Raw genomic sequence first — 18,037 nt, 5'->3', positions numbered from 1 at the left:
TGGGGCTCATCACAATCGCTTATTTTGGCCGTTCCTTGTCTCCTCAGTTCTTGCTTGCATCCTCGGTGCAGGTATTCAGCTAACTCAGTAATCCAGCTTTGTAAAATACCCCCAGCAGGGCCCTGTATCACTAAGCAGGATTACTGAGTTAGCTGGATAACTGCACTGAATAAAACCCAGAACCCTCCCACATCTGAAACACGGACTGAAGTAAAATGAGCTGTTCCGGGTTTTACTCAGCGCAGTTATCCAGCTAACTCAATAATCCTGCTTTGTGAAACAGGTCTTTACTCAGCACAGTTATCCAGCTAACTCAGTAATCCTGCTTTGTGAAACAGGGTTTTACTCAGCGCAGTTATCCAGCTAACTCAGTAATCCCGCTTTGTGAAACAGGGCCCGGGGATGAAGATCGCTCCTCCGCAGTTTCTCTGCCGTCTCCCTGGTAGCCATGTTTATTTTTGCTCCTGCTCGCGTGTGTGTGCGGAAGAAGCCTGCCCGCGGCAAAGCCAAGAAAGCCACAGCTCAAAGGTTTCGGAGCACATTTAAAAAAAAAAAAAAAAAAACAGCGAAAGTCTCACTGCCGACGTAAAACATCGTCCCCCTTCTCTCTCCTTCAGGTGCGGCCCCTCAAAGCCGCTCGCGTATCCAAAAGAGATGCAAGCCAGTTTCGGCGAATGATTGAAATGATTTCGGCGGTGATTGAAAATTTTGTTTCGCATCGGCGAAGGATACGGGGTACTCTGCTGCCTGCCTGTTTACATTTCTACTGAAATGGGAGTTTGCGCTGGTGGAAAGGGGTGCGGAGCTGTGTGGCGATATCCCTGATGGATCTGGATCGACCCTCTTGCAACACAGCTCACTGATAGTGACTGAGGAGGCTGTTGAGAAAGTTTGTGGAGAACACTGGCAATCTACTCCTCGGAAAACAAGCAGTGAGGATAAGTGCTCCTGCTCATTCTTCAGATGAAGACAGGAATAAATGGCTTGTTTCAAAGCAGAGCACAAACAATTTGGCTTTCTGAGACGCATAACACATTCGCTGGTTTTGCTTCCGTAGGTGTCAAGGGGAAGAGTTATATATCTCCGGGAGAGATGAATAACTGAATAACATTCACAGGCTACTATTTATTGTCAGGTTTTAAAACAAAGAATTCAAAGTAGGAAGCAAGGATGAAAATGGTCAGGATGTGGACAAAAGGTTTTTTTTCTGCAGAAATGTTCTCTTTAAACGTTATTTTCAGCGCGCGGGCAATGCTTACACCGTCGGCAGCAGGAAAGCACAAACTGTGAAATTCGGGTGCACTTCTTTCAGGTGGTTATAATGAAGAGACGGTGGAAGAACAGATTCTGAACACACTTCCTGTTACTGAGGGGAGACACGATTTAATGCATCAGTGTGAAGGAAAACAAAGAGAAGAGTGGTGTACCCATATAAATTTCCCGTCAGATGAGAAATTCTTTGAAGAATGGCTTCTGCCAGTGTGTGCGTGTGTGTGCGTGTGTGTGTGTGTGCGCGCATGCATGCGTGTGTGTTTGTGTGTGTTAATGAGCCATCCTCTGCCTAGATGTTTACTCAGGAGATGACAGGGAGTTTTTTTAAAAGTCCCTAATTACTGAGGCGAGACAGGCCCTCAGAACCCAGAGTTCTCTGCTGATCGGTCCACTGATGACGTCCGTAGATTGGCCCGATATTAAGGCTGGAAAATGAGAGGTTTCTAGCATCCTGTCACGGGTAGGATTACTGCGGAACGTGCACTCAATCACTGGCTCGTCTCGACCCAAAAAAGTTAATTGCGTTGGGAATGCAAGGCTGGTTCAGAGCAGGGGGGCCACGGAAAGCCGCCTGATAACCCCAAATTTGGGGTTCACAGAGGGTCTCCCTCTCACGTACCAGCTGGTGTGCAGCTCAGTCATTAGTCAGGGATCCAACACGGCCAAATTACCCCTTTGAAGAGAAGGTTTTTTGGAATGTTTTTTTCCCCACAAAATTTTTTAAGTCAGCGTTCTAGAACTCTTGCTTGCTTTCAATCACCAGTAGCGATTGTGACATCAGCATTAGAATGTTCAGTCCAGAGCATTCCTATCACATATTTGTGACCTCACACCTTAAAGGGTTTTAATCAGAGCCAGGCTTCAGCAATAAGAGTAATGCTGAACGGCAGTATTGTTTTAGCCCAGCTCTAAGACACGTGATTTAAGGTCAGGTTCTTGTGCTATGTCAGCTAACCAGCCAGCTAGCTAGCTGAGGAGAGGTAGGGTTATACACAAAGAATCATGCGAGAATAAATGCAGACTTATTTGTGCTGCTGTTAAAGCATTACAGAACAGCAGTTAGAAATGCGCGTGTGCAAGGTGCATGATTAATCATCTGCAAGGCCACTGATACAGCAGGACTGCATGAATGTGCGCGTGAGCTCACGCGGTACAAGGCGCAGTGACAGGCCAATCAGAAAGCCCGTTGGGGCTCACAGGAGCCTGACGAAGCCTTTTTTTTTTTTTTTTCACTTCATTATAAGCGTGTGGGTCTCTCACAGGAAGCACGAGGGCCGTGGGAATAGCTGAGAATCAGACAGCTGCACAGGCTATCAGGAGGACGACCTGCGATCCTGTCACTCCTGTCTAATTAGCAGCCAGTACAGTTCTTAATGAGGAACAGCCAAAAAAACTGAGTTTCCTTCTCTTTTTTTAAATTAATACGGTGAACTGAGCGCTTTGGGCATAGGTCAGATTACTTCTACAGTTGCACAAAAAGCACATAAGTCAGCTTACAGACATCAGCATGACAGGGTTTTGAATACCGAGCTTCAAACCTATGCAGTCCTTCACAGTAAACTCATATTGAACTCCTCAGCATTAAGAAAGTCTGTACAAACCCACAAACCCCACATTTGGGGTTGATAGGATTGTGCCGTGTTTGTGCTACATCACATTACATTACATTACAGGCATTTAGCAGATGCAACTTACACAACTTTTACATTTATATTGCATCCATTTATAAATTCAATTAGCTTGCTCAAGGGTACAACGGCAGCATCCTACCCAGGAATTAAACCTGTGACCTTTAGGTTAGGGAGAAAACTAAAACCCCCCTTCACCCTCAACGCTGAGAGGCCCCCATTTATTCTTTTATTGATGGCGGGCATTCACTGGCCGCAGTTAGCGAGTTCTCACCGGTCTGTTTCCCCTTCACTCAGGCACAATCGCACATGCCCTATACACCATAAAGCGCATCTCCACCCAGAATGCAATGCTTTGTCTGTTACTCTGTCAAATTTGCTGGGGCTCACGCCCATTTGACCGCATTTCTACCTCCTGGCGAACAACCTCACTGACAACAGTAAATGGAGCATTTCTGCCAGACAGAAAGGTCACTTCTGTCCAAAATGCCACCTTGACGTCTTTTTTTTCCCCACTACGGTATGTCTAAGGCCCATTTACACCGCCACGCACTTCCTGTGTGCCAACTTTTAAATGGCAAACTGGGAGATAGTGCTCCTTAAAAAACACTACAGGAAAGACATGAAGGCCTGCAAATGACAAAACATGACTTACAGTACATGGGGCCACGTACTTTGCTCTAAAGAAATAACCTGTTGTTTTTTTGGGATGGAAAGATACTTCTCAGATTCTGTTGTTTTGTTATATTTGATTTCTCATCTTTGCTGCTTATCAATGGCCTACAATCAGGATCAATCCTCTGTCTGGGTATCTGGTGTTCAAACTACTCCACACTTCTTACTTGTTATTCTTTCGAACATACAATTAACCAAACTAACCTAACGCATACCAGAGCTCTGTGGCGCAATGGATAGCGCATTGGACTTCTAGTCAATCATGTGGAGAAGTGGTTCAAAGGTTTTGGGTTCGAGTCCCACCGGAGTCGACGGTTTGGTTCACAGAATGTGTAAGTGTGCAAACACTGATGTTCTAGTGTGTGTTGACAAACACAGGTGACCAGACTGCGTTTTGACTCGGTACTGAATGAAATTTAAATTAATTCGACATTTTGGTTCTGTTACCTGGAACCTTAACAAGAGGAGCATTCAAGGGAATATACAAAAACCAAGATTAGCATGCTTAATTCTGAACTGAATTTCTGTTCATGAGGAAAGATGCAACGACCCAAACCTAACCCCTAAAGCTGACCCTGGTACCCTAACCCCAACATAAACACAAATCATATGGCTCTGTGGCGCAATGGATAGCGCACTGGACTTCTAGTGAATCACTGGGAGAAGTGATTCAAAGGTTGTGGGTTCGAGTCCCACCAGAGTCGATATTTAGGCTCACAGAATGTAAATTGTTAGGTGGAAACGTTGTAAGATGACACCTAGCCAATTTATCCATTCAAGAATAAAACCCTCCAAACAGCCAATTCAGACCCCCTAACCCTAAGTTATGATTTAAGTTGCCTTGTGCCAAAATGTTCCTATGTTGCTTTAAAAACTGGTTGCAGATGTGTATATTTGTTATTTTCAATGGCAAGAAATGTTTTTTAAATCTTGTAACAAAGAATGTCCTTTTTTTATTTTCGCACTCAACTGATTTGTTTACTTTGACAGGTAGAACAAAAAACAGGATTAAGAAATTGACTGGATAAATGCTTGCTTGTGCTCTTGGATGTCTTTAAAAGGGAATCTTTTCTTTAACATCACACATAGGAAATTGTAATTTATCTTATTACACAAGGCGCTTTGATAAATTAAAACGGTCCCACAATTAAATTTCCTATCACAATATAAGACTGGACAGCCTTAATATGGTTGTCATAACGAATATTTATTAGACCTGGCAAGCAAACAGCAAACATCTGCTGATTTTATTCCATGAGCAACTAATTCATTTAAAAAAAGCCATCTGGCTTCATGAAGGTTCAATTACTGCACTGAAGAACCTGGACAGCACATCCTCCTACAATGTGTGTGTGTGTGTGTGTGTGTGTAGGCACATTGTGTCAAGTTGAGCCGCTCACCAAGTTTAAAATGTAAGCGACTTAGAAATAAAGTATGGAAATAGAACCAAGATAATATATTGTTTCCATTTGCTTGCAGTACACCAAGAACACCATAATTTCAAGATAACTAGATAGAGCGCAAAAAGGATCTTCAAGATAAAAAAATAAAAAAAACTAGAAAAGTTTAAAATCAACAGGCCGTGCAATCCAAAGGCGTGGACATACTTTGGACATAATACATGTGCTGAGTTGTTTACAGGAAGACAGGCCTTTTCTCTTTTTCAAACGGCCATAGCGTCCACCAAGCCCACCAAAAAGACACAACACAAATCATCTAATAGCCATTTGGAATCTATGAAGTGTAGGAAATGAGTCATAGGCCTTAACGAAGGTCAAATTAGACAACTCATCACTGGTTTTGTGAAACAAGAGCACGCAGGATTTATTCACAGCACGTATTCTTCCAATATCTATGAAACATGCCAGATTGTTTCACTCTTCAACGCGGAATTGAGAGAGATAAAGTTGGCTTTTTGTTTCTCAGAGATAAACTAGAAGTGGAAGCTTTAACCCTTGTGCTCAGTTTGGGTCAAATTGACCCATTTTAAACTACTGGAAAAAGAGGAACGACACTTTTGAGTGACTAACACAGTGTACTGAAAATTGTTTCTTGCTTCTGTGTTTCTGTTGTTGTTGTTTGTTTCAAGTCTTTTTTCCCAAGTGATTTCTTTGAATATAATAAGATAAGGACAGAAAATAATTGAGCGTCAGTTCACAACAATAAATATTAATTATCGACTGCATGAAAGCCTTGTTTAATTTTAATTCAGAGATTTAAAAAAAAAATGAATCAAACATGATTTATGCACCCATGCATGTCCGGTGTTCACCAATGATATAAGCATCCAGGTAAACTCTCAGCTATTCAGGTAATGTTTGAGCAGATTCCAAGAGAGCTTGCGATGAGGTGGCAGTGTAGTACAATGGGTAAAGGACCCAAAGGTCACAGGTTCGATTCCCAGGTAGGTACACTGCCGTTGTGCCCTTGAGCAAGGTACTTAAAGTGCATTTGCTTCAGTACATATCCGGCTGTATAAATGGATGCAGTGTCAATGCTGTGTAAAAGTTGCGTAAGTCGCTCTGGATAAGAGCGTCGGCTGAATGCTCGTAATGTAATGTACCGTGCTCCTGACTTGGCTGTTGCTTACGCACGCCAAATCAAGCTGTTATTTTGGTGCTGCTTTCCACGAAGCCCCTTCAGCTGATTATGCATTCACGCCACCCGAATTCCTTCCACATGCAAAAAAAAAAAAAAAAAAGGAAGAGAAATTTCCACCAGCACTCCGTCCGTCCGCCCGTCCGCCCGCCCGCCCGCTCTGAGTGTGGAGTGATGGACAGGCAGCTCGGGGCCATGCGAAGGCTTCAAATGAAGCCAAAGGAAGGCTTCAATCAGCTGTCAGCGATTCGGTTCCCGTGGAGACACAGCGGCCCTTCCATCTCCCCGCAGAATTCTCTCACGGTAACCGTGGTAATAGCGTTCGGTTTGCGGGGGGAGTCCATCCTGACCTCTGAGAGGACGATGTGTTCGGGCAACGTGTCATCGTGCACCATGGGCGAAATTTTATTGTAGGGGGGTCCAGGGGCATGCCCTTCCCCACCCCCCACCCCCCCCCCCCAGAAGAAATTTCTTAAAAGAACAGCAGTTAAATGATCACGTCTGATGAATTCTAAAGGGGGAAAACACTTCAATGCTGATCAGTATGTCCCAATCACACCATGAAAATATTTATTATATTAAATTATTTTCCTCACCATCATGCCATATTATTGGGGGGCATTGTAACCTCCCCCCCCCCCCCCCCCCCCCCGCCTGCACCCACACAAATTATGCCCTTGTTGTGCACACGTCAATCAAACATGATTGCAGTTTAAAGTAACCTCAGTGCACCGCGTGGCATGTCAAAAGCAGACGCTACTGCATCCTGAAAACAAGTAGCTGGTCCTCCTTCTGACGCATAGGGTAACTCGCGCACATGAGCCTAAACGTCACTAGAATTCTCTTCCTAGCTGAGATGGTATATGACAGGCTAATAACAGGCGATTTACTGAACAACACACCAGCCCTTCAAAAACAAAATGGCGGCGTGCACAGCATCGGCAAACCGCTGTGCTTTGTAAACCATGTTCCTCACAAATGAGTTTCTCTGTATCACAAGCGGTATGAAGTCACTGGCATCGTTACCCCCCCAGCCCCCCCCCCCCCCCGCCCCAAACTTGCATTACAACTGCGAACACGCGTCCCCCATCCCCCATTGCGTCTGCTCGCAACGAAACAAAACTCGCACAGGCACGCGGTAAGCCCGTAATTCCATTTGCGCTTTAATTGAAAAATCCCACCCTGTGCAGACACTCGCTCGCGCAGTTTGCCGAAGCTCAGCAAACTGCATCTCGCTAACGATGCTATCGTTTACCGCCTCGAATGCTCGCACCGCGCCGTCAGACTGCCTAACTGAGCAGGTTTCTTTTTATTAACCGAGTCAAATTTCTACTTTGAAAGTCATTTTGAAGGGGGGGGGGGGGGGGGGGGGGGGGGGGGGGGGGGAGACGTTGGTGCCGAGAGAAGAACATTAGAAAGCTGCACCTGATTATATTATACATAGGACAGAGTGTGGCACAGTGGGTAAGGAACTGCGCTTGTAACCGAAAGGTCGCAGGTTCGATTCCCGGGTAAGGACACTGCCGTTGTACCCTTGAGCAAGGTACTTAACCTGCATTGCTTCAGTATATATCCAGCTGTATAAATGGATACAATGTAAAGTGCTATGGAAAAAAGTTGTGTAAGTCGCTCTGGATAAGAGCGTCTGCTAAATGCCTGTAATGTAATATTCCGGCCTTTTCTTGCTAGCGTTTCCCTGATTTAAAAAAGAAAACACAATCTGTGAAGTCAAGTGATATGACAGTACAAAATAAAAGATTGAAGACAGTTATAGTAAGGCTTCAGGCCTTCTCATTTGGTGACAGTAACCTTAGGCGCCAACTATCATGCAAGACTGGCTTCACACACCCTTGCTGGATAAGATATTACATTACATTACAGGCATTTAGCAGACGCTCTTATCCAGAGCGACTTACACACACACACACACTTTTACATAACATTTATATTGCATCCAGTTATACAGCTGGATATAGATACTGAAGCATTGCAGGTTAAGTACCTTGCTGAAGGGTACAACGGCAGTGTCCCACCCGGGAATCAAACTTGTGACCTTCAAGTTACAAGACCAGCTCCTTACCTATTATACTACCCTGCCACACAAGAAGTGAATATTGAATATTAAACATTCAATTCTGTGCTGAAACTGTAAGCTTGTGTGCATGTCAATCATGTTTGTTTTCATGGTCTGATATCAACCCATGAGGAAAAAATAGTATGCTGAAGTATACCTAAAGTACCTGAAGTACATTTTTATTTTATACTTCAACTGTAAGTAAAGTTTATATAATTATGCTCCAAGAGTATGCTGAGAATTTTTTTTTTTCACGTGGGAAGGCAGTAGTATTTCCTGAGGTATCTGTCAATATCAATCAAACTACTGTACACCAGGTCTTTGCTCATCTATTGCGTATCTTCTGTAACACTGGACCGTCCTGTGTGCAGCGGAATTAATCACAGGAGGCTGTGCTCTCCTTAACGACAGGCGAAGGCTCGGCGGCTCTTTGTCCCGCCATGAGAAGCGGTCTGCCCCTCAACTCGGGGGGGGGGGGGGGCGGCTCCGACGGTCGACGACGCGCTTGGCAACCACGCGGCTGGCTTTTCAATTCGAAACGCGCAATGTTTCTGCTCTCTGCGTGTCAAACCCCCCCCTCCCCCCCGCGCGCTCCCTCCGCCCCCGAAGGATGTTGCCACGGCCCCCAGACGTCGGCCGGTCAAGAGGGGTGCGAAAAATAACAGCGGGGGCAGGAACACTTTAGACTACTAAAAGACAGCCCCCCCCCCCACCCCACCCCCGATAAATCCAAAGGGGGAAAGCCAGTGAACTGGAGAACAGTGGTGTGAAAAGTGAGTGAGGGTCGGGATGAATAGAGTTTCCACCCAGGCAACCCGGAGGAATGATCCCTGGAGTACAATCACAGGCCATTCACTGGCCCTGGCACTCAGTGGGTCATTTCCATCAGTATGCCACAAGGGGGCGGAATAAGGGGGGGGGGGTATACATCAGTCCGTTTCTTCTTGCTTTTTTAAAAATCTCCCCACCCACCCAGGGTGAATTTATACTCGTGTGCCAGCGTGGGGGGGGGGGGGGGGTGTAGATGGGTGGAAGGAGGGGGGGATGTATCAGTCCTTTTCCTCTCCCCCACCCAGGGCGAATTTACACTTGCGCGCCGGCCTGAGTCTCGAGCGAGAGCAGATCGGTTTGATTGATAATTAGCTACCGCGGAGTTCTGAAGCGTCGGCAGTTACGATTGAGCCAGCTGAGCGGCACCTGGCTGCCCGTGAGCATCACGCCCCCCCCCACACCCCCCCCACCCGGGCATAATTGCGTAGGGATGCATGTGTGAGAAACCATTACCGCCCGCCGACTTTATTTTTATTTATTTTTTTTGCCGTAACAACTCGGGCGATTTGCTGAGCTTCGCGTGAATTTTCCCAGAGTCCTTTTAGTTTGCTTTGAGTCCAACTCCATTCTTTTCTTTTTTTTTTTGCTTCCCCACACCCAAAACACAGAAGGTTCATACAGCATCAGAGCATCGGTCCAGTCCTGCCTTTATGTTCCGCCAGGGAACAGGCTCCTGTCCTGTGGTGTTCGGTGTGGAAGGGGCACTGTTCCGCTGAGCATGCCAAACAAGCTCAGGGTCACTTCAGCACAACTTAAGGTCCATACAGTACCTCCTAAATAAACTATACAATAAGAGATGTACATAAACATATTTGGCTGAGACGTGAGACCGTCTTAACACTCACCACAAGCTAAATCACCACACAAAAAAAAACTGTATCAGAGAGTTGGCCAGCTGCATTATTTATAAAGAGGTGACTAAATTTCGAGGGTCATTAATGAGAACGGTTTAAAGCAGAGTGACAGCAAACACAATGATCACTCCAGTCCACATAAAAGCACAGATGAATTTTTGAAGCCGTTGGATTGGCAGCTCTTATGAAAACTAACTGTGCCACATCCCCCCCCCCCCCCCCCCCCCCCCCCCCCCCCCCCCCAGCTTGGAAACGTTACGCAGACGTCTAGCTGCGAATATTTTTAGCATGAACTGTTCAGCGTGGAAACATGCTCACAACTAGAGGGTGAAGAAATTTGACTTTGAATCAATATCCTCCGTTCTGAAGTTAACTGAAATCCCTCCACGACAAAGTGCGAATGTTTCATTTGTTGTGCTGGTTAACTAATGCACTGCATAGCAGAAGCAGAACCTACTTTTCCCCTTGTAATTATTGGTTTCACCTGGAACATTTACTTGACTGCAGTAATTCCATAAGACCCATCCCCAGCCCTGCTGATGGCCTCTTGCCCAATGCATGCTGGGATATGTAGTCTCCACGAGGACCAACTGGACCATTTGGCCTCAACAGGAATTAAGATGGATATCAATGGCTTACCTGTGTACATCGCTTCATGAAATAGCATCCGTCGCTTCAAACTCATTGGTACTGTGCTGTTTTCTGTAATTATGTCCAACTGTTGGCTAAGTGTTCCCTATAATTGTCATCATAAACTGATTTATGTGAGATGTAATCCCCACTGTTGAAGAACTTGGATAAATTATTATTATTATTATATGTACTTGGCAGACACTTTTAGCTAAAGCGACGTACAATAAGTGCGTACCGAAGGTCATTGGAACAACTACAAAACACAGGTCCGATAAGGTACAGTACTCACTATGTAACACTTATTCATAGCCATAAATTCTGAGATTATACTGGAAAACTGGAGACACAGACAGAGAGGGAGGTTTCATGACGCTGGTCTTAGACATCAGAACAGGGCTCAGTGATGCACACTTCATTTCCCTCTCTAACCCTCCCTCCCCCCACCCACAGTCACTAATTATTCAAAAACAACATTCCCCTGTTTAACTGACATTTTTAATTTGCCTTCCTGCAGCGTGACCCATCGCATCGGCCACAGGACCAGCCGGGAGGAGAAAAAAAACCACACGCGGCCAACAGGTCTCCCAGGGCGCCGTCTGAGAATGCGCTATTATTCCGGTCTTTATCTTTTACCATTCATAAAACCAGCTCAGTCGTTTCTCCCTCTCGGTACTTGTTATCAGACGCTGGAGTGTTTCTTTGTCTTGTTTTTGCTTAAATGTATGAAATCTTCTGCACCCTAAAGTACCGTATTAGTGTCCTGACCCATGAATGTGACTCAAAGGGAAAGTGAGGGTGTGTGTGTGCGTGTGTGTGTGCGTATGCCTGCGTGAGTGTGTGTTTGTGTGTGTGTGCATGCACACTTATGCATGTCCGTGCATGTGTGTGTGTGTGTGCATGCTTGTGCGTGTGTGTGCGTGCGTGTGTGCATGCATGCTTGTGCGTGTGTGTGTGCGGTTGTGTGTGTGTGTGTGTGTGTGTGTGTGTATGTGTGTGTAGATGCTTGTGTGTGTGTGTGTGTGTGTGTGTGTGTGTGTGCATGTGCGTGCATGTCTTTTGAACTGTTGTGGGAACACATTTACTCATTTAGACTCTTATACACGCTATATATACCCAGAATGCCACAAGCCTTTGTTTGTCAGTGCCGACTTACATAAGAGGGAGATGTCGCTTGTGATACGTGGAAGGAAGGAATGGGTCCCTCCCACAGTCATAACATGTCTCTGAATATACGCATCACAAGGTCACATAAACATGCTCCGCTGTACAGGTACGCCCATGCAACATCTGCGTCGGAAGGTACACACACGCAGTGAAAGCTGTTTATTGTATAATTCCCATTCAGTTGCGCATAGAACTTAATGCTATACTTTCTACACAGCTTTAACCATTTCGTCCAATCCGTGCGGCCTATGTGCAGTATAACCTGTGGCTCCTGACTCCCAGGTGTATGCATAAAAATTGTTACATATAGATGAGTGGTTTAAAAATGGTTACATATCATGTTTAATTGTATCGTTGTTTTACTGTACAATATACTACATGCTAATAACCTATTTGCGTCCAGACATCTTTGTATGGATGTGTTCAGATCTTTTATTTAAATCTGTAAATTTAAGTATGTATAATGAAATTTTTCACAAGGCAAAAATTTATAATTGTATTTCCTTGCTTTTTCTTGTAGTACCCTGTCTGTCAGTCATTCATATAATATGTGTGCGTGTGTGTGTGTGTGTGTGTGTATGTGTGTCTGTCTGTCTGTGTGTGTGTGTATGCTTCCATAGAGAAGTGAACTTGTCAGCTTATTAATGTTGTAATTAAACTAACGCCTTCTAAACTAAACAAATGTTGTAAACCAAGCATGTTAAAAAGCATGTTATTTTTGGGCCAAGGAATCTGTTTTGCAACATCACATGGTCGAGAATTGAAAACACTGTACGTCAAGAGTGTACTAACAAGACACATACGCATGTCACTGTTAAATGATATCTACACCTGCTTGTCCATTTTTTTACACTCAGCCAGCAGAGAGTTCCGGAGTTCTCAAGGAGGTAAAAACTAAACTAAGATAACAGAATGAACATCATCAAGACCAAAGAGCTCATCTCAGCAAGCAGGCATTTTAAAGATCTGTCGATTGAATTAGCTTGAAAAGAGAGCTGTGTTTCTCTCTCTCTCTCTCTCTCTCTCTCTCTCTGTGCGTCAGTACTGTCAGTACTGTCAGTACTGTCAGTACTTTGGTTTGTCCGGCAGCTGAATTGTCACTGATTTTTAACTAGCATTTTCAGCTCTTTAGGAATTCTTTAGAAGGTAAACTGATATATAGACATAAATGGGCACATTTGTGTTTCCTTGGTATCTAGTCTGTGTCAGCCACCATTTGGCAGGCTTCATTAGCCAGGCTTGATTACATCACTTTGGCTTTCGATTTTGAAATTGGTCGGGTAGTACTAGTATGTGTTGGTACAGGCTGTGGGTGGGAGAGTTGAGTTCGCGACATTTGGACAAGAATTTTCCTCTAGGCGTAGGTAATAATTCAGTTCAATGCTATTGCATTTCTTTAAAATGATATCAATTACATAAGACGCCGGCTGATTGTTTTGTTGATGTTCGTTCGCACTAAGCATTGTTATGCATTATCCTAGGGCTTCAAATGACGTCAGCAATATCCTATAGACATATGATATTTTACATTGTATTCTGGGCTATACTCTTCCATTATCAAAATTAATCCGATAGCTTATTCTAGACATTATTCTATGGATCATTATCAATCCGGACAACTACCAATATTTCATATAAAGTATCTGCTTCCAAATGGTGCTGAATCGTCATTTTGCGAATTTGCCCACACTAATGCGTCAGGGTTGAGGCAACGATTCGATTCGTCTCCCAACTCGCGATTTTATCTTTCTGAAACTTTACCACAATTGATCATCATTATTTATACGAACCTCCATTCAGCTACAACCCACGAGAGACATCGAGGCATCGTCACTATATTTTGTAGTTAAACTGTATGTAGTCCACGGCTACAAATGTACTTTGTCTCGAAGGGTGTGAATTTGTATACAAATGATAATCCTAGTTTTGGGTGGTGTTGGTACATGGATGATTTCACATATAAGGACCCAAAAGAAAAAGTGAAGCAATTTCGAAATTATAAACTATTTCCAAGTCTTAAAAGACAACGCCATTTCCCCTTCTTTCATAACCAAAATGCTAAATATATATTTATATCGAATACAAAAAGTTTTATAAATTAAATGTGACCAATACGTATAAAATGTGATCAGTTCTGTGCACCTTTTAGAGATATAATAATAATAATAATAATAATAATAATAATAATAATAATAATCATCATCATCATCATTCTCATCTGATGACATTTGCTTTTCTTGTACATCAAAACTGAGGGGAGTCCGTAGAAAAGAACCCTCCTTTGAAATAGCATGCACGAGCATGGCGAAGCAGGAGTACATTCATTCCACTGTTTCGACTGTATTATTGACATGAACGCGGCTCCGTTCGGCATTACGGACTAACCCTTACAAGCTTGGAAAAAGGGATGCATAGATGTTATTCGATCACTTGCCTGCAGCAAATACTGTAAAACCCAATGACACACCGCGCTTCCCTTGTTGACTAGCATAGCTGTTTAATTTAGGACTTTTAAATAAGGAAATGAATGCAATTTTAAGCGCAATGTCACCTGTCGGCAAGTGAAAGGAACCGTAGCTTGATTCCAAAACTTACCTATGACAAACCAAAAAAGCACATGTCTGGACGTCACTGTCGTGCAATCCAGCGCCATTGTCTTCTTAAAAGGAATGTTCAAAGACAAAAGTTTAAAAGAGTTGAATGAGCGACGTATTGCGGAACGCGCAAAACCAAAATCCTTTTCGTTTTATGGTGTATCCGAATTGAAAATAGAAATTGTCCTTTTCCACATAGGAAAGGTAGCATGGGGACAAAAAACCATCTATTAAATAGTCTTCACTGCTTCCCTTCTAAGAAGACAGAAGGATCGCAAGTTCAATAACAGCTCATTTCACCTTGCGTAAACCCTCGCCGAGGAAGTACACGGTGCACTTCGCCCTTTGCGCTTCATAAATAAATAGTGGCAGTTTCTTTTAAGGTGATCCAAATCGCGCTTATTTCCAATGTCGCTCTCTCACAACGGGTGACACAAATCCAAAACAGCTGCACGAGACGCCCGGCAGTGACAGAAGGCAACTTCAAGCGCGCGCAGACGAAAACACTGTATGCCTAACAGTCCGGCGCCCGTGCCCGAGAGAATTAAGGACTACAGCAACGCGAACGAGAGTCCTTCTTGCACGATACTATACCAGGACTGACTGAGCTGCTGGATTACAGTCAAACTATCCCGATTGGGGTGGGGAGGGGGGAGGGGGGGGGGGGGTTCTCATTGGAGGAGGGACCAGTAATAGATGAATAGCTCACAACCTCGCTGCAGGCAAAGAGCGAAAATAAATATACCGGTTCAAGCGAAACGAATCCAAAATGATGGCTCTTCTCGTCCTCGTGCCAATCTATTCGGGCGACTGCAAAATTAGCATGTAAAACGATTTAACAGAGTTACCTTATAAAACAGCCACGTTTCATGGCAACCGATGATGGAATAATGAATTTTATATTCAGCATTGAAATAGTTTAATTATATCACAACTGAGTTTTGGGGTGATGATTTAAAAAAATCTTCTAAAATATCAAGTTGCCCTAGATTTCCGGAGTATGTCTCGTCGTAATTGCTCCTTTCTGAATAAGAAGCTACTAGAGACTTATTTAGGCAGCTGCTTTATATTCTTCAGCTTGCAGCTCTACTAATTGCATTTCAACGCTTAATTTACCATGAAGTCGAGAATCTGCCATATTATGCGCCGACAAATTAATAATTCTAATGCATATTGTAGTAAATGTCGCGCAGCAGTTCATGACGGACGATTTAAGAGGATTAAGAGTCATTAGATAACATATATATTTTATGCTATATTTTACATTGACCTATACCTTCAATTTATGGGCCGGTTCTCTGGTCCAGTCGTTGTGCGTGTGTGTGTCCTTGTGTTGTGAAGAGTTATAGCCTGTGTCCAAGTTTCAATGACTTTTAAAACAGCGCGTGCTCGCATAGGCGTGCGTTTGCTTTCGATGATTGTTTCGATCTATTTAGAGCAATGGTCACTTCGGTCGTTAAGTCGCTTTTTTTCGCCAAATCCAATGAATGGATTCATGCACACCAATTTTCATATAAATGTGCCGAGTCTTGTTCTTTGGCACCACTCAGATGTACTAATTAATATTCACCAGAAATGCACCTACGAGTACAGTAGAGAGTATAGAGTATAGCAGAGTATAGTAACACCTCACATAAACTCGTTACTGCAGTGTAGGGTCTTCTTAGGGTGTTCCGACGTCTTAGTCAAGTTATTATTGTGTTGATCTGTTCCACGCCGTAGGATGTGACAGGTCATTCATTGGGTCTTCGGGAAATATGTAGCAGAAAAGTAACGGTTTCTCAAGACATGGATTGTAGCTACAATGCGACGGATTTTACAAAGATGAAACGTTTTATCCTCCAAACGACATTGCCCTAGAATAAAATGAAACCGTAAGGACTGTTTATCCATGGTTTGTAATGTCCGACACCTGTGCAAACGCCAATTTGTATCAAGAAAAACAACAGAATCGCACCATAATAAAACAGACAAGCCATTGGGTCCTAAGTTAACTCTGCTTTTGAAAGATTCACTTACATCATTCGGTTGTAAAGAATACTTTATTTATTTATTTATTTCACATGATCAAATAGAATTTAAAATATATGAACATTTACAGAATTACGTCATAACGTCATTTTGTAGTGGTACTTTGTACTCATTGTGCCATTCAGGGCCGTAAATGGGTAAGTGGACGATTGCTATTTAGTGCCCGACATCGACCTCTAGTGTTCATGTTAGGTTTTGCGAAATTACGATTTAAATCCACCATGCTTCTCAGCGCAGACAGCAACAGTAAGTATATCGACCAGATGAACCTAATCGTTTAGGCCATGAAGAAAGAATAAGTAGATTAATCATCGGTTCAAGGTATTAAATTCATATTTAAATTCAGTAATAACGTACTGGTCATTTTTGCCCATTGCTGTGGGCAATTCTCTGCAAAAGTGGTCCTGTATGACCCAGATTTCAACATTATGCTACTGCTGAGCAAGTTTAGGTGTAGTGACAATAGTTTAGTCTCTTGTTTACTTTTTATGAAACAGTAAATTGGCAATTAAAACTTATAATAGCAGAAAAAAATGAAAACAGTGACAAGATGACATTTTAATATATTTCAGACATTGCTGTATTTTAGCAGTCTTGTTGGGGTAAATATCTAGCTTGTAAAAAAGCCAGTGTCCCTGTACACATGGTTTCCTCTTGGACACCGATCAATTTAACCCATTCTCATTAATCTGACAGGATATGATGCACCCTTGGGCAATTTCAGCTGGAAATGAGAGAACCACTTCCACATTACGTGAATTATGTCACAATAATTAGACGGTAATCAAAACAGCTCTACGAGATCTTAATGTGAAGAGCAGAGTCAGATCAAATCCGGTGGGCACTGTTATTGTAGAGCTTGCTTGCTTTATTGAGTGAGGAATGGATACTTGCGTCAGGGAACATCTAGGAGGGAGGTCATTGGTTGTCCTGGTTACAGGCCACACCCATGATTTCTGCCAGAACAGTAGAGTCTGATTGTGGCATCTGAGGGCCCTCTTTGAGTCCTGAAGGAGGGATTGTGATGTCACAACAGAACTGATGTTCGGATTCTTAGAACAGGAACACAAGTTAGAAGTTAGTCGAAGTCTGAGTTATATAACACCCCCCTACCTACCCCTGCAAAAAAAAACAAAAAAAACAAAAAAACAAACAAAACTTCAAAAGGATTTAAGCAGTATAACGTCTGCAAAAATTAACAATCATGCTGTTTTTTTAATTTTTTTTTTTTTAGAATTGGAAACACGTCTAGGTTGGCTGGTGGAAAGTGAAGACTGGACACTGGCTCCCTCTTGTGGCTAATAATTGCTAGCATTTTGCGCTACTGTAACTCAGCAAGCTAGTCTAACCTTCATGTCCACAAGGAGGCGCTCTTCCCAGCCTGTAACTGGCATTCAGGGCCAGGCGTTGATGTAGACAACAAGGCTCAGACTCCAGTCCTGGAGGGCCGCAGTGTCTGCTGGCGTTCAGGCTGTTCTCAGAGCAGATTTAAGCCCTTGATCGGCTAAATATTCCAGGCACCTTGTTCCTACGGCCGATTGATTTGGCAGCTGATTGAAAGGAAACCACAAAAACCTGCAGACAACCTGTGGCCCCCTGGAATTTTAGTTTGACAACCCCTGGCTTAGACATTTACTGTTATTAGATTGCAAAGGTGTGATTACGATGATAGAAATGTAAAAA

The 18,037-nt window shown here is 43.4% G+C and overlaps 1 protein-coding gene and 1 non-coding gene across 3 annotated transcripts in view; one reads left to right on the top strand and one right to left on the bottom strand.

Annotated features, from left to right (window-relative positions):
• ramp1 (receptor activity modifying protein 1) overlaps nt 1-17,822 on the bottom strand; it is a 41,756-nt gene extending 23,934 nt beyond the window's left edge. Inside the window, exons 1-2 of one of the 2 annotated variants that reach the window (XM_035408348.1) lie at nt 17,704-17,822; nt 17,249-17,361 (exon numbers count right to left, since the gene is read on the bottom strand). Coding sequence is in view for 1 of the 2 variants with exons in the window: in XM_035408347.1 (XP_035264238.1) it covers nt 14,325-14,382 (58 nt within the window). In the remaining variant the exon portion in view is untranslated. Of the gene's footprint in view, nt 1-14,324; nt 14,940-17,248; nt 17,362-17,703 lie in introns of those variants that run through there. The other variant, XM_035408347.1, reaches the window with a different exon arrangement.
• On the top strand, nt 4,187-4,279 carry trnar-ucu. The gene is made up of 2 exons: nt 4,187-4,223; nt 4,244-4,279. It is a non-coding gene; the product is annotated as a tRNA-Arg (tRNA).
• Nucleotides 17,823-18,037: the final 215 nt, after the last annotated feature.

The sequence above is a fragment of the Anguilla anguilla genome, chromosome 3 (genome assembly GCF_013347855.1).
Source record: "Anguilla anguilla isolate fAngAng1 chromosome 3, fAngAng1.pri, whole genome shotgun sequence".
Lineage (NCBI taxonomy): Eukaryota > Metazoa > Chordata > Actinopteri > Anguilliformes > Anguillidae > Anguilla > Anguilla anguilla.
Note: the sequence above shows the minus strand (reverse complement) of the source record. Positions and strands in the feature narration are given on the sequence as shown.